General features: G+C 55.2%; 1 protein-coding gene across 1 annotated transcript in view; it reads left to right on the forward strand.

Moving 5' to 3' along the window:
* Positions 1-5,284: 5,284 nt before the first annotated feature.
* The window catches only part of CHRDL2 (chordin like 2), a 29,957-nt gene continuing 19,611 nt past the window's right edge, over positions 5,285-15,630 (forward strand). Inside the window, exons 1-3 of the mRNA XM_068419077.1 lie at positions 5,285-5,366; positions 14,583-14,695; positions 15,150-15,243. Of these exons, the coding sequence (XP_068275178.1) occupies positions 5,285-5,366; positions 14,583-14,695; positions 15,150-15,243 (289 nt within the window). The remainder of the gene's footprint in view (positions 5,367-14,582; positions 14,696-15,149; positions 15,244-15,630) is intronic.

A 15,630-nucleotide genomic window follows, 5' to 3' on the forward strand; every position in this document is an offset into this window, starting at 1 on the left:
CCGGTGCGTTTCTCCTGGCCCGCGGACGCACGCCGGATCAAACGTCGGGGACGCTGGGCTACAAACTTCCAGGGAAAGGTAGGGTGTGCAGCCAGCTCCTCCAGCCTGCAGTCTGGCCAGCTCACGATCCTGCCACGAGGCTTGCGTGGTGGGGGATGTTATTGGAGCCCACGCTGTTTACTCAGTAGTTTGTAGGAGAATCTCAGTTTTCATGCGGGAAAAAAAAAATTAAAAAAAGGAATCGTCTCCTCTTGATTGCCCAGAAAACATGAAGCGAGTTTGACCTAAAGGCTCAGGAACCAGAAGGCAAATAAAAAGGACCCAAGTTTTATTATTTGCAAGCCAATCCCATGGTTTTTGGAGCCTGATTCATGATCGCAGATGGATTGATGTTGGCAGTATCGAACTGTCAGCCAGATTCCTTCGCAGATGAAGATAAAGAGCCTCGTTTTTGCCAAAGGGTGAATGTATTCTTTATGAGACGCAACAGAGATGTAACACAGCACCTTGCTCCTGACAAGACTGGCCTTTATTTCCTGGGTCTGCACTTAGGACATGGCTGAACTTTCCCATAAGTTTTATCCCTGATGTGGGGCCAGGATCTACAGTCCTGAATTCAGCTGTTGCTGTTGCAGCACAGCCGTAAAATAACTTCATTGACTTGAGCTTCACGTCCCCATTTTTCTAAACACTTTCATAACTTGCCCACAGACCTACGCTACAAATGGGCTTTTCAAGCCTGCCCTGTGCAAGGGAAGAGCTGGGAGAGGAGGAACCGGCTGTTCCTGGTGGGAGCTGGAAGGAGCCTGCTGTTTACCCAAACCCCTTTAATATCTTCATCGAGGCATGAGAAGAAAATAGAGGGGCATTGCTAGCAAAAATTGCAGGGAGCTGGAAATGAGTGGAGCGGTGAAACAAGGGAAGCTGGGTTAGATGGTGATAGGGTGGGACCATCAGGTGAGATGAACCTGGATGATGTGAATCTGCACTGCATGGAGCTGTCAGTGCACAGATAATGCAGTGAGGACAGTAAGGTGGGGAAAAAATGCAGGTCCCCTGACCACAGCCTGGGACATAGAATCATAGAATCACAGACTGGTTTGGGTTGGAAGGGACCTTAAAGATCATCCAGTTCCAACCCCCTGCCACTGGCAGGGACACCTTCCACCAGACCAGGTTGCTCCAAGCCCCATCCAACGTGGCCTTGAACACTGCCAGGGAGGGGGCAGCCACAGCTTCTCTGGGCAACCTGGGCCAGGGTCTCACCATGCTCACAGTCAAGAATTTCTTCCTAATATCTCATCTAAATCCCCCCTCTTTCAGTTTAAAACCTCTCGTCCTGTCACTACTTGCCCTTGTAAAAAGCCCCTCTCCTGCTTCCCTGTAGCCCCTTCAGGCACTGGAAGGTGCTAGAAGGTCTTCCCTGAGCCTTCTCTTCTCCAGGCTGAACAGCTCCAACTCTCTCAGCCTGTCTCCATAGCAGAGGGGCTCCAGCCTTCTGAGCATCTTCGTGGCCCTCCTCTGGACTCATTCCAGCGATGGAACATCCCCATCCCAGACCTGCACGGAGGCTGCAGGGGTGCTGACCCATCGCTCAGAGGAAAAGTGGGCAGCGTGGACCATCCCAGGCTCTGGGTTGCTCTGACACGTCAGATACTGTAATCCACAAGGCAAGTTGCTGCCTTCTCTGAAAACCAGCTTTGTAGTTTGCCTTGAAGGTGTGTGGCCATGTCAGGATTGCTCCGGTTAGCCCTGAAATGCAACAGCAAGGGCACTGCTTGTGCTTTCTGCAGACGGTGGGTGCTGGATGATGTGCAGATCAGCCCTGGGTTCTGGGCTGCTGTTTTCCCCTGTAGTGACTTGGTCCTTCAGCAGATTTCTGCTGGCAATTCGCAGGGGAGGGCACCGAGTGGCAAAATTCTTTTTAGAGATTGGAAACAAGTAGACCTGTGACAGAATCACAGAATCAGTCAGGTTGGAAGAGCCCTCTGGGGTCATCGAGTCCAACCATTGCCCTGACACCACCATGGCAACTAGACCAGGGCACTAAGTGCCATGTCCAGGCTTTTCTTAACCCCCCCCAGAGATGGTGACTCCACCACCTCCCTGGGCAGCCCCTTCCAATGGCTAATGACCCTTGCTGAGAAGAAATGCTTCCTAATGTGCAACCTGAACCTCCCCTGACGAAGCTTGAGGCTATGTCCTCTTGTCCTATCGCTAGTTGCCTGGGAGGAGAGGCCGACTCCCACTGTGCTACAACCTCCCTTCAGGTAGTTGTAGACTGCACTAAGGTCACCTCTGAGCCTCCTCTTCTCCAGGCTAAACACCCCCAGCTCCCTCAGCCGTTCCTCATAGGTCAGACCCTCCAGACCCTTCCCCAGCTTGGTCACCCTCCTCTGGACTTGCTCCAACACCTCAACATCTTTCTTGAAGTGCGGGGCCCAGAACTGGACGATCCCCACAGACGACCCAGCGCTGTCTCCTGCTCTGCTCACAGGGCTGTGCTCTTTGAGGATCACAGATATTCCTTATGGGAGAGTCAAGGTGGGGTGAGGACTCGTCTGCATTTGCTAGCCGTGGTTTGGTGATTACCAACATCTTCCCAAAAGATGTATCCAGCTCATGGGGGTGCAGAAATGCATCTTGACTTCTTGCACTCAGCAGCTTAAAGAGAAAATAACAAAGCAGACAATTTAAAGTGTTATTAAAACAGGTTTCTTATTACAAAGATTTCCCTCTCTCATATCCAGCTGCAGGAACAGGCACCTACAGATGTAGTTTGGTACAGAGGGATGTGTTTGGCTCCTGGGGCAGGGCTAGAGACAGATGGAAAGAAGGGATGGATGGAAAGACAAGTTTTTGCTGCAGAAATTCTCCTTGACTGCTTTCCTCTCTGAGCCGAATGAGGCACGTTGCTGGTGTGACCAGGATTAGGGGTTTGGGGCCACCTTGGAGTTGTTGGCAGGCTGGTGGCTTGGTGTTACTTTCAAGTGGGTTGAGGTCGGGCACAAAGATCTCACACCCTGTAAAGCCTGATCCCGAGCTTGAATTAATGGAGGAAAATAAATGATAACTTGGCTGATGGAGGAGATCTCCGTTCACCTGGTGCCAAAGGGATTGCAGGTGGTGACAGTCTCTCCCTGGCCAGTGGTGGAGGAAGCAGGAGAAGATGAGGGGAAGAGAGAGACCCTGTGGTGTAGAGATGAAGCCATTTGCAAAGGGCTCCTGCGAGGTCTGGGACCTCCATCCAAGCCTGCCCGGGGGGCAATGTGGGTGTGAAGGTGTTCAGCACTACATTAAAGCCTGTATTTCTTGTGCTAGTAGAGTGTCGTGCTCTAAGCACCCCTGGGAGTATGAGTTGTGAAGGTGGAGCAGAAGAAACGGGTGAAAAAGGACACAAAATCTGGCCTTTGGGGTCTAAGGAAGCTGCAGAAACCCATCTCCACGATGGACTGGTGGCCATGGGAAGCAGTGCTGCTGCGTGGACACGGCTGCTCAGGGAGGACCCAGTGCTGTCCAACTTCTTCACGGGGGTCCTGGAGAGCAGAAAGCTGAGCCCCACAGACAGGCAGAGCAGGGCTGGCAGCCGGAGCAGGACCACTTTGTGCAGGATTTGGGGAGCAGCAGGAACAGGAGCAGGTGAGGTGGCTTCTCCAGGGGTGATGACGTGACCGGTGGCTTTTCAACCGATGGCGTTTCATGCCCAGCAGCTCCATGCTGCGAAGACGAAGGGCAGCCGAGGTGCGAACGCTCCTCTCCGCTCTGCTGGGGTAGCTGGAGGAGGATTTGGGATGGTGGCTGAGGGCCAGGGGGGGGTCCCTGCAGGCAAGGGCTACGCTGGTCATTTAAGATGGCTTTATGCAGCTGGAGGAATGTAAAGCAGCTGGTGGGGAGAGCGAGCTCGACTGCTTTGTCTCGCTGAAACCTCTGCCCCTGCATGCTGTGGGTACGGGGTGGATGGCTGCACCCCGCTGCCCTGGGAAGGAAGGAGCCCATCCATGGCACTGGGAAGGGAACTGGGATTTACTGGGAAGGGAGTCAGGGCACTGGGGGACCTCGGTGATGGAGCAGAGCCCTGGGAGGGGAGGCTACAGCCTGGATTTCTGCTTTGCCCCACTCGGAGTGTGGGATGCTCAGGGTGGCATCGGTGGCTTCGCCCAGGGATGGGGTAGATGCATCTGCGTGGGGTCAGCCCCAGCGTGGAGGCTTTAAACCTCTCCAGGGGGGCTCAAGCATCTCAGAGCCGAGTGGGGTTTAACAGGGAGAAGGGGTGCAGCCGGGCCTTGTGTGAAGGGGTGACATGTCCCTTTAGTGTCACCTCCCGGCTCGTAGCACCCCAGGACGGGGTCCAGCCCGGCAGGTCCTTCCAGCCACCCCCCCCCGGGCTGAGCCCCCCGAGCCGCCCCGCCGAGCCCCGGCCAGGCTGCAGAGAGGCAGGGGTTAAACCTGCGGCTCCCGCACCCCCTCCCCGCCCGCCCTCCCTCCGCCCTCCCGCCGCCGAGGAATTTCCTAAAACACCCAAAAAAGTGGGAAAATAATAATAATTAAACAAAAAAAACACCACTCTGCGGGTCTCCCCCCCTCCCCTCCATCAATCTCCGCCTTTAATACCAACAAACAAACTCCTCGGCTCTCTCTAAAGGAGGCGCCTTTGATCGGAGCGAGACGAGCCCCTCCGGGCACCGGCACCGCGGCACCCCCGGGCACCGGCACCCCCGGGCACCGGCACCGGCACCGCGGCACCCCCGGGCACCGGCACCCCGGGCACCGGCCCCTCGGCACCCCCGGGCACCGGCACCGACACCGCGGTACCCCCGGGCAAAGACATCCCCGGCACCGACACCCTTGGGCACCGGCATCTCGGCACCGACATCCCCCGGCACCGACATCCCCGGGCACTGACACTCCCGGGCATCGGCACCGCGGCACCCCCGGGCACCCGTACCCCTCGGCACCGACACACCCGGGCAACGACAACTCGGCACCCCCGGCACCGACATCCCCCCTCACCGACACCCCCGGGTACCGACACCCACGGGCACCGGCGCCTCGACATCCCCGGCACCGGTACCCCCGGGCATCGCAGGGCACCGCCGGGTACAGATACCGGCCCCGAGGCATCCGACACCGGGACAGAGACCGCGGCACCGTCGGGCACCGGCAGCGAGAGCGAAACCCCTCGGCACCGGGACCGAGACATCGCCCTGACCAGCACCGGGACATAGGGCAGCGGCACTCCCGGGCACCGGGACCAAAGCCCCCGGGCACCGATCGCCGGGCTGCGATGCTTCCCGGGGCGGGTCCCCTCGCCTTCCTCCTCCGGTGCCTGCTGCTCCTCTTCGCCTCCGAGAGCCGAGCCCGGGCTCGTAAGTCCCCCCGCCGCTCCCATCCTGGCTGCGCTGGGTCCCTCCGTGCCTCAGTTTCCCCATCACCGTGGTCCCCAGGCAGTTGCGGGGCGGCTTTGTGGGTATGGCTAGGGACACGGGGAGGCTTCTTGCCATGGCAGGTGCTGGTCCTCCATGGCTAGGGTGTCCCAGGCTGTGCAGCAAGCCAGGTCCGTTGGGGACGCAGCTGTGTCCCCCTTCACCCACTGCTGTCCCCTGCTGCTTTGCGGGGACGAACAGTGCCAAGCACGCTGCTGCGTGCTGGTGAGGGGCTGGGGGGTTTCGTGGGCTGGCAGGGACGTGCTGAAGGTCTGGGACCCCAATCCTGTGGGCTGGAAATCGCACAGGGCAGGGGGATGAATTACAGCCCTTCCCCCGCACAGATCCCACCCCTCACGGGTGCATCTCCCCTCCGAGGGTGGACGGAGAGGTGGGCAATTTGGGGAAACGACCCCCCCAAACCAAAGCTGGGGGCTTTTCTCCATGTCCATCCCTTGTCCATCTCCATGTCCATCCCCATGTCCATCCCTTGTCCATTTCCATGTCCATCCCTTGTCCATCTCCATGTCCATTCCTTGTCCATCCCTTGTCCATCTCCATGTCCATCCCTTGTTCATCTCCATGTCCCTCCTCATGTCCATCCCCATGTCCATCCCTTGTCCATCCCCATGTCCATCCCTTGTCCGTCTCCATGTCCATCTCCATGTCCACCCCTTGTCCATCTCCATGTCCATCCCTTGTTCTGTCCTTGCTCCTGCTCGCAACCGACTGACTGAGGCAGATAAGATTTGGGGTGGGGAAGGGAAGGGAGGTTCAGCACTTCCTTGTACAAAAGGGCTTGAAGGACTTGGCCAGGGCTGTTCAGCAGCTTGGAGGGTGCTGGAGGTGTTAACTGGGGTCAGGAGGTGTGTTTGGCTTGGGCGAGGCACTGGGACACCACCAGCGGGTGCTGAGCACCCCTACAACATCGCAAAGCCACCTGAGCACCGAGCAAACCAGAGCAGGACCCGGCGTGTCCCTACGTTCATTCTCCCCTTTAATCTCCCGAAATCCCAGCGGAGTCTGTCGGTGGCTGCATTAGGGTGATTTATGACTCGCCCGCTGCCAGCGGCATTCGGCAAATAATCGTCCTCCTGGAGCGTCGACCCAAGATGTGAGCCCTGGATTGCTTGTCCCAGCGATGGGGTGTGCTGGGCAGGCGGTTGGATGGGGCTGTGCAGAGCCTTGGAGGGCAAAATTCGGGTGAGTTTGGCTCCTTTCCCTTCCCTGGGCTCATCGAAACCACCGAACTCAGACTGCAGCATCCGTTTCTTGTGCGAGGGCTGTGGGTCTGACCCCCTGCCTCTGCCAGGGCTGCGTTCACCGTGGTACCCAGACTAGGAGGAGGATGGAGACATCTCTAGAAGGTGAAACAGCTGCTCAACGAGGTGTTTGCTCTTCGGAGGTGCCTGCTGATGGTAGCAGAGCCCCTAAATTGGGCATAAACCAGGATGGATGGGGGCAGTAGGGGTTTGCCTGCTTTGGGAAGAAGCACTGGGGTCTGTTGTCGGGGTTTATAATGGTGATAAAGGGCTGGGGACTGTGGGACAGGATTGGAGCAGGAAGGTCCAGGATTGCCCCCAGCTCTGGATCGCTTTGGCTCTGCTGCGGGGAGGTTGGTTGGGGCTCCAGGTGGCCCGTGGACAAGGGCAGAGGGGGTCTTGGTGACAAGTCCTCATCAAATTAGGGCTTAGGACATTAGGAAGCATTTCTTCTCAGCAAGGGTCATTAGCCATTGGAAGGGGCTGCCCAGGGAGGTGGTGGAGTCACCATCTCTGGAGGTGTTTAAGAAAAGCCTGGACATGGCACTTAGTGCCCTGGTCTAGTTGACATGGTGGTGTCAGGGCAATGGTTGGACTCGATGATCCCAGAGGGCTCTTCCACCCTGACTGATTCTGTGATTCTGTGAAATCGTGGACTTTTCTCTGCTGTCCACCTCTGCAGCTCCCAGCCTCACATTTTTCTTGGGGCCGAGAGCTCAGGGAGAATGAAGACAGGAATAAATTAGTTACGAGCAGGCTCATCAGCCAAGAGACCTACAGTGTCGTGGCTAAAAATAGGTGAGAAGCAGAAATGCTCGGGCTTGAAGGCAAGTCAGAAAAGAAGAATTTGCCCACAGAAACAGGCTATTTTAGGGGATTTACACAGGTTACTGGGCCCAGTGGGCTGCAGCCCGTCCACTGTCAGTAATTCAGCGGCAATAATTGAACACAACGGTGTCTCGGCTGGAGGCATTTAAACACCAGCATCTCTGGAGGGTGCAGGGCAGTGGTTTTCCCCAGGAGCTTGGAAGCTACTGTTTCATTTCTTTTTAACGTGGTTCCTGGATAAAAGGGGGTTTGTGGGATCCATCTGTCCTATGAGTGTGCTGAGGGACTGAGTGGTCCCAGGCAACTAGCGATACGACAAGAGGACACAGCCTCAAGCTTGGCCAGGGGAGGTTCAGGTTGGACATTAGGAAGCATTTCTTCTCAGCAAGGGTCAGTAGCCATTGGAAGGGGCTGCCCAGGGAGGTGGTGGAGTCACCATCTCTGGAGGGGTTTAAGAAAAGTCTGGACATGGCACTTAGTGCCCTGGTCTAGTTGCCATGGTGGTGTCAGGGCAATGGTTGGACTCGATGATCCCAGAGGGCTCTTCCAACCGACTGATTCTGTGATTCTGTCCAAGATGGAAAGGACAGGGATGAAAAGCAAATCCTCCCGATGGCCACGGTAAGGTAGAGGTGAGGACTGCACACCCCACTTCAGACAACCCAGCATCCCCTTGGGAAGGAGTGGAGGGAAATGGGGCCCCGTCTGCTGCTCTGTGGGGATGCTCTGTGTGCAGGACTTCGCTCAGCTCCTCCACCCTGGGGAGCTCAGCAATGCTTCATGAGGCTGTAGAGTTTTCCAGGCTCCCAAAGTCCCGAGAAGAAATTCCCAGCCCAGGACTGAGCAAGGCGAGTGCGTGGGAAGCGATCTGGAAGCGAGCGGAGTCGTTAGGATGCCACACGTCAAGGGCCCGGTGTGTTTTAACCAGTCCCTTCACAGCTAAGTTGCATTTTAAGCCCTTCATAAATACAGGGCTGTCACAGGAGCGCCTGGACTTCGTGTACCAGACAGTGCTTTTTACATTTTATTTATGGCCGCTCTTAAACCTCGCAAACTGGTTTGCATAAACACACCCCCGCGCGCCCGGCGCGGTGCTGGCTGGCAGGTGTGTGACCTCCGAAAAAGCTCTCGGGGCCGGGAGCCTGGTTCAGACGTGTCCTGCTTGGGGGGGAGCTGCGGGGGGATCGCCCAGGGATGCAGAGATGGGAGAAACCCCGGAGCCATGAGGTGAAATGAGGGAGAAGTGGGGTGAGAGCTTCAGGGTGTTTTGACAGCGTCCTTGGTGGAGCCAGTTTGGTACCTGGAGTGAAAGTCCCTGCTAGGGAAACTGAGGCACGGAGCTTTCCATGCTTTGGGGGCTCATGGGTGCATTAGCCCCTCTCTAGCCACAGGTCAAGGCTTTAACTGCAGCAGGGACTCACCCCTCAGGACTCACAGAATCAATCAGGTTGGAAGAGACCTCTGGGATCATCGAGTCCAACCATTGACTCCTCAGTGTTCTGTAGTGTAGAGGAGCTCCAGTGTGACTCCGGATTGATGTATGGTGATCCCACGTGTACAGAGACCCGGCTGGGTAATGGGTGGGCAACTGGGAGCTGTTCCCTGGGCTGATGGAGTAGGGTTGTCAAGCACTGGCACAGGCTGCCCAGGGCAGTGGTGGAGTCCCCATCCCTGGAGGGATTTAAAAGCCGTGTAGATGTGGTGCTGAGGGACATGGGTTAGTGGTGGCCTTGGCAGTGCTGGGTTAACGGTTGGACTCGATGATCTTAAAGGTCCTTTCCAACCAAAACCATTCCATGATTCTATGATGTAAAGCAGCTTTAAACCTCCCATGACCCATCAGGACGCTCTGCTCAGTCTGGGAAACCCCAGCGTGGGAGTGGGGGATATAGGGGCCAGGTCTTGCATGCACGTGTGTCTGTGTCTTGAGTTTGTTGAGCATCGGTCCCTATGTCCAGAGGGAGGTGAAGTGAGCACAGCTCAGCCTGAGCCAAAGGAGGATTTGGCAGCAGAACATGGTATTCCAGTAGCCGTCACGCTTGCAGGTTTAACAGCTCGCTGTGGTTCCTGCTGCTGTGCTCGGGATGGGTGCAGGAGAACATCTGACCTGTTCTGGCCCCTGGTCCAGCCATGGTCAAAGCACCCAGGCAGTGGGACGAGTTACACCACGTAGGGAAACCCATGGGGATGTCCTTGTCCTCACAGCCTACCGCAAATGTGGAGGGGTGCAAGGAAGTGGCTTGAACGGGCTGTGTCAGTGGGTGGGAGAGGTCTCATGAACGTGCTGGCCTGAGGGGACTTGTCTGTGTCCAAGGCCAGAAGATATCTGGGGGTGGTCTGACCAACAGTGGCCAGTTTGGTGGTTCAATAAGGAGGCTGTGGGGTCTCACCCATCTCCCCTTGGTTCATGATCTCTCACTGGATCTAGAGCAGGTCATGAAGATGCAGGATGGCATGGTGGTTTGTGTATGAAGCTGTTGAGATACCTTCCAAAGAGGTGTTGGGGCCATTCTCATGGTGTAAGAGAGATGTCAGCGGTCACCAAAGGCAGTGCAGGAGGGGTTTCTCCATGCCATTTAGTTTGTTACCCTCGACTGGTGTCTCTAGATCATCTCATGAGGATGCTGCTTCAGGGAGTTCGTAGAGTGTCTCAGAGCCTCTGCGATAGCCTCTTCTGGGGTTTATATCTCCTGGGAGGTCACAAGCTTCCCACAATACCTGTCCTAAATCTTCCAGGCTTTGCCCCAGGCTGATGGCTTCTTCTTGTCCCTGCCATGGCCAGAGATCACTCTTTTCTTTATAACAGCCCTCTCTTGCCTCGTCCTCCCCCTCATAATTTCCGTCTCATATTACACACCCTCTTTGCCATCCAGGATGCAATTAATGATAATTAATGACAATTAATGATAATCAAAGTAAACCAGGGCCTGGGCACAGCCTCAAGCATTGACTGGAGGTGTCCAGACTCTTGCTGCTGGTGCACTCCCCAACGTGGTGTTGACCGGTGTCAACTTGGGCTTTGCCAAATGCTTGGGGACAGCTGGGCCAGGACACTTCCAGCAGGTGGGCATGGACATAAGCTGGGCCAGGCCACTGCCCCCAGACCCCGGCCTGGGGTATTCAATGGTTTGGATGTAACCAGGTGGTCCTCATCCAAGAAAACACTGGAGCCACGGCAGAAAATGGCTGTTGGACAGGGAGGTAGGGAGAAACCTTCCTCCTCCATGATGTCCCCAGCAGAGCTCTTTAGGGTGGCCAAAGCAGAGTAGCTTCTGCATGGAGGAGTCACTCTCTGCAGCATCTCTCACCCTCCCTCTGGGCACGAGGCCACAGGACTTGCTGCTGAGTGGCAGAGGAATCATTTCCATGGCCTTCAGTTGGTCTTTCTGGTTCATACAACTCAGAATGGTACCCTGAAGAGCAGAGTCTTGTATCGGGGGCTTCTTGTATTTTGGGAAGAAACTGGTTAGATGGGACCTGTTCTTGGAGGTGTTTGCAATGCGAGGTGTTTGCTCCTTCCCACCTCTGCTCCTGCTTCCAGGTCCCATAGGGCCACCTCCAAGCGTGGAGCCTCTGGCTTGCAATCAGCAAGCTCTGGTTGTGTCTCCAAGGTGGCGTGGACCAGGCTGGCCCACTGTCTTCTCCTGCCCAGGGTTTGCGTGGTCCTTGGGAAGGAAAACAAGGTGATGGCTTCATCTGGATGTTTGGTACTGCAGCCTTGAAAACACTCCTCAACTCAAGAGCCCTCTCTGGAAAATGAGAAGTAAAACAACGTGACTTTTGTGAGCGTGCTGTTGCCGAAGACGCAATAAATAAGGAGACTGAGCGGCACGGGAGCAATTTACTGCCACAAATGGCTTTTCACTCCGAGTGAATTGGGAAGATGTCCAAAGTTTGACCTCTGAAAATGAAATTATTAGCCTGGCATGGGAAAAAATGATCCAGAGCCTCCAGCTTTTAAGCCTCCTCCTTCCATCCATCCCCAGCTTGCTTTTAACCAAACACGCCGGCGCCTCTTGCCAAATACGCGGCATAGTGCTACTGAGATGCGGACAAGTGTCTGCTGCTGCCCAGCGCTGCCAGTCGGCTTTAATTTTACCAGCGGGCCTTTTGCAGACATGAATCAGGCTGCTTTCGAGGGCTGGACCCAAACCAGGGCTCCACTTGTGAAAGGCAAGTGATTAAATGTTTGCACGAAGCAGCCAACTGGCTCTGCGAGCAGAGCGGGGCCGCGTCACATGAAGGCAACTTGATTTCTTCACCCTCAGCGTAGTTCACGGAGATGCTGCAAGCAGGGAAAAATGAAGTCGTTTTTCTCACCCTTTTGCAAAATGATGATTTTCTTTTCTTTCTTCTCCCCCCACCCCACCTTTCTCCTGGGTTTCTGCAGTTCCCAGCCACGCACTCCCCGTTCTTGTTGTTGGCTGTAAGCTCTTGTCATGCATGGCCAGGAATGTGGGTTTGCTGACTCGTTAGAGGTTTGGAGCGAGCTATGGGGATGGTGTAAAGACTTGAGTAGGGAAAAGCCTCCTGCCTGTCCCTCTGATGGCATCCACCCCAAAATTGTTGCAAATCTCTGCCTCTGCTGGCCCCACACCACTGTGCTTGGAGTAGGTGGTCTGGACAGCTGGTGGCCACCTCCTTTGAAGGTACAACCTGGAGAATCGTGCTTGAAGCCATTAACTCAATGAGGAGCTCAGGGCTGCTGGCACACCCATAGGGCTTGAGTTGGAAGGGACCCATAAAGATCATCATAGACTCGTAGGGCTGCCCTTGCTGATGGCCACAGGGACCGGCTGTGGTAGAGCATCGCTTGGGTTCATCCTGAGGATGGTCAGAAGCTGGAGGAGGGATGGCAGCACCCCCACGGTGTATTCATATGAGTTTTGCCTGGTTGGTGGGAGAAATGCATTAAGCAGGTGGCATCTTCAGCTTTGGCAAGGTGGGACAACGCCGGCCGGGCTCTCTAAACAACTGCTTTGCCCCCGGTGACAGAGCGGAGCGTGGGATGGCTTTTAGCATCATTGGGGTGGTGAAAGCCACCGAGGTCATTTTGGGGGCCCTCTGCTATTCATCGAGGAGTCCTTCCAGCAGTGTAGCAGGGTCAGCACCCACCAGCTTGCCCGACTTCATGTGGCAGGAGCTGGGCACCATGCCTCTGAAAACAGCCCCCTCCCCTCTCCCTGCATCCCCAGGGCACCGCAAGGTTTTAAAAGACCCATAAATGCTTCAGGGAGCGTAAAAGTCCTGCTGCCTTGGAGCAACATAATCACCTGAACTACCTCAAATCCCCTTGATGACATAACCTTTTAAATCACCTTCAGTTTTTAGGGGGGCTGTAAGCACTGAAACCACTAATAACACACATGGGCAGGCATGTGCTTACTCATGAAAGAGCTTAAGCCCCAGCACGTCCCTTCAGCTGGTTGGGGCTTGGGGACACGCCACAGGAGAGCAGGAGCAGCTGATGGGCTGTGGTGGGAGTTATGGGGTCCAGGTTCCTGCAGGTCTGACTGGGGTAGGAGCTCGGTTCTGCAGGACCAGACGATGCTTTTTGCTGTGAACATTAAGGATGACTGAATTGGGCTTTCTGGCCAAAGCTCTGTGGTTCTTGTTGGTGATTATGGCCACAATTTGTCCCACAGGTCCTGCCACAGGCTGGCCTTGTCCTGCCAAAGGGTTGGTGTGTAACCAAGGGCTTGGAGATGGAGGGGGTTGATAGGGACCTGCGAAAATCCAGGGAGAAGGAAAATCTCCAAAGGGGATCTCCTTCACCAGTCGTGCTGGGCACCATTGCAGTCTACAACTACCTGAAGGGAGGTTGTAGTGAAGTGGGAGTCGGCCTCTTCTCCCAGGCAGCTAGTGATAGGACAAGAGGACACAGCCTCAAGCTTCACCAGGGGAGGTTCAGGTTGGACATTAGGAAGAATTTCTTCTCAGCAAGGGTCATTAGCCATTGGAAGGGGCTGCCCAGGGAAGTGGTGGAGTCACCATCTCTGGAGGGGTTTAAGAAAAGACTGGCCATGGCCCTTAGTGCCCTGGTCTAGTTGCCATGGTGGTGTCAGGGCAATGGTTGGACTCGATGATCCCAGAGGGCTCTTCCAACCTGATTGATTCTGTGATTCTGTGATCTCATCCCTCTCCCTGTGTCATTGCAAGGTTAAACCCATGCCAGTGTAGGCAGGGCTAGATTGTTTCTGGGACAGACACCTCCAGTTCAGGAGCACGGCTGGAATCTGGCTCATCTCAGGATGATAGGATCAGGGAGGAATAGAAAAATACATGGGTTTGTGCTTTTGGGGGCAAAAAGTGGACGAGATGGACTTGCTATCCCCATGGGCAGCCCCATAAATGAAGAGCATGGTTCAATCCACTCCAGCTGGACCAGTGCTGCGTCAAGCCTGGTACAGCCAAGGGGCTGAGCCTGGTGGGATGGGGCAAACCAGCATGGTCCTACTCCTTAGGACTGATGGTCGGCTGCCCATGTGCTGATAGCACTTGTCCAGGGGTCCTTGAGAGAATGAGCTGAAGCTTTTAGGAGGATGAAAAGGTTTTCCTTCAGAATGTGTTTCTAACCCCAGAATGTGTTTTGTTCTTCTTCTTTTTTGGGTAAAACAGTGAAAATATCTCCTAAACTCAGGCTCTTCTATCCCCCCCCCCACTCACAGCCCTTCTGGGGAAAATGCAGTCCCATAGCATCACCCTGAAATCACCTGTGAATCTTCAAACGAGCATTTCTACTGACACATTTTAGAGAGACAACTCTAATTTATGCCTCAAAAACACCCATTCTGTTCCTTGCCTGCAAAGGGAGTCCAGCTTGCACAGAGGAGCTGCCAGTTGGTCAGATGGGTCCCAGGCTAGAAAGAAAAACAAATTGTGGCAAAAAAAATGGCTTTTGAGGAATGTATTCCATCTGGGGTTTGGTGGATGGGATGTGGCCATCAGCTGCTCATGGGGGATAGCATGAAGGTACCGAGCTGCCCTTGCTCTGCTTATTGCAGAGGGAGGAGAGGTCTCCCAAGGACCATCCCTTTCTCTCATGTAGCTTCTCTTGGTTGACTTTCAGGGCCAGATATGTTCTGCGACTTCAACGGCAAGAAGTACAGCCCGGGTGAGAGCTGGCATCCCTACCTGGAGCCCCAGGGGCTGATGTACTGCATCCGCTGCAGCTGCTCCGAGGCACGTCCCCTGCATGGTGCCATGGGGGGTGGTGGGGCTGCTGCTGCGTTGGGGCATTGCTTTGGCAGCTTTTAAGCAGATCATTTCTGGTGTCTAATTTGACCAGAGAAGTCTTTTCTAGTCCCATAGGGATGTTGGATTAATCTCTTTCCTTTTGAAAAACCCCATGTACCCCTGGGGGTGTTGGATTGACCTTGTGAGGGAGCTGCGGGTGGAGGTGGCTCAGGGCTGCTGTGGGACCACGGGTGGTCTTTGATGATGAGAGATGAGACCATGAGCTGGCTGGATTTGAGCCAGGGATGGGGATGTCCTTGGCTGGGTGAGCTACACCAGCACAATCTGTCATGATAACAGGGCCATCATCCAACATCTTCCTTCTTGTGCAGGGGTGAACATATCACAGAATCACAGAACTGTAGCTGAACAAACCATCTTTCTCTCTGTGTCTCCCCAGAATGCCAACATCAGGTGCTACCGGATCCAGTGCCCGGCTCTGCAGTGCGCCAACCCCATCACGGACCCCCAGCAGTGCTGCCCGCGGTGTCTCGGTAGGTGGACATCCCACGGGGAGGGGGTGACAAGGTGGCCATGGTCCTTCAGGGCGTACCTTAACTGCAGCCACTTGAATGGTCACACTTGGAGCAACACAACGATGCTGGTCTGGCCATGCTCATGGCAGCAATGGCAACTCGGGCTGCTCACGTGGCTTTTTCCCCCAAAAAATGGCATTTTGATGGAAGAGGGCTCTCTACCAGACCACTTTCTCCAACTGCCCCCCATCCCAAGAAGCCTTGGAGGAATAAAATAGCACTTCACGGATAAACCAGAAGATCATTTGCCAGCAAATGTGTTGGATACAGGAAAAAACAAAAACCATTTCTGAAGATTTTTAACAAAGTTCTTGAATTTTTCCTTCCCCTGGATGTGATGACCTC

The sequence above is a fragment of the Nyctibius grandis genome, chromosome 2, assembly GCF_013368605.1.
Source record: "Nyctibius grandis isolate bNycGra1 chromosome 2, bNycGra1.pri, whole genome shotgun sequence".
Lineage (NCBI taxonomy): Eukaryota > Metazoa > Chordata > Aves > Nyctibiiformes > Nyctibiidae > Nyctibius > Nyctibius grandis.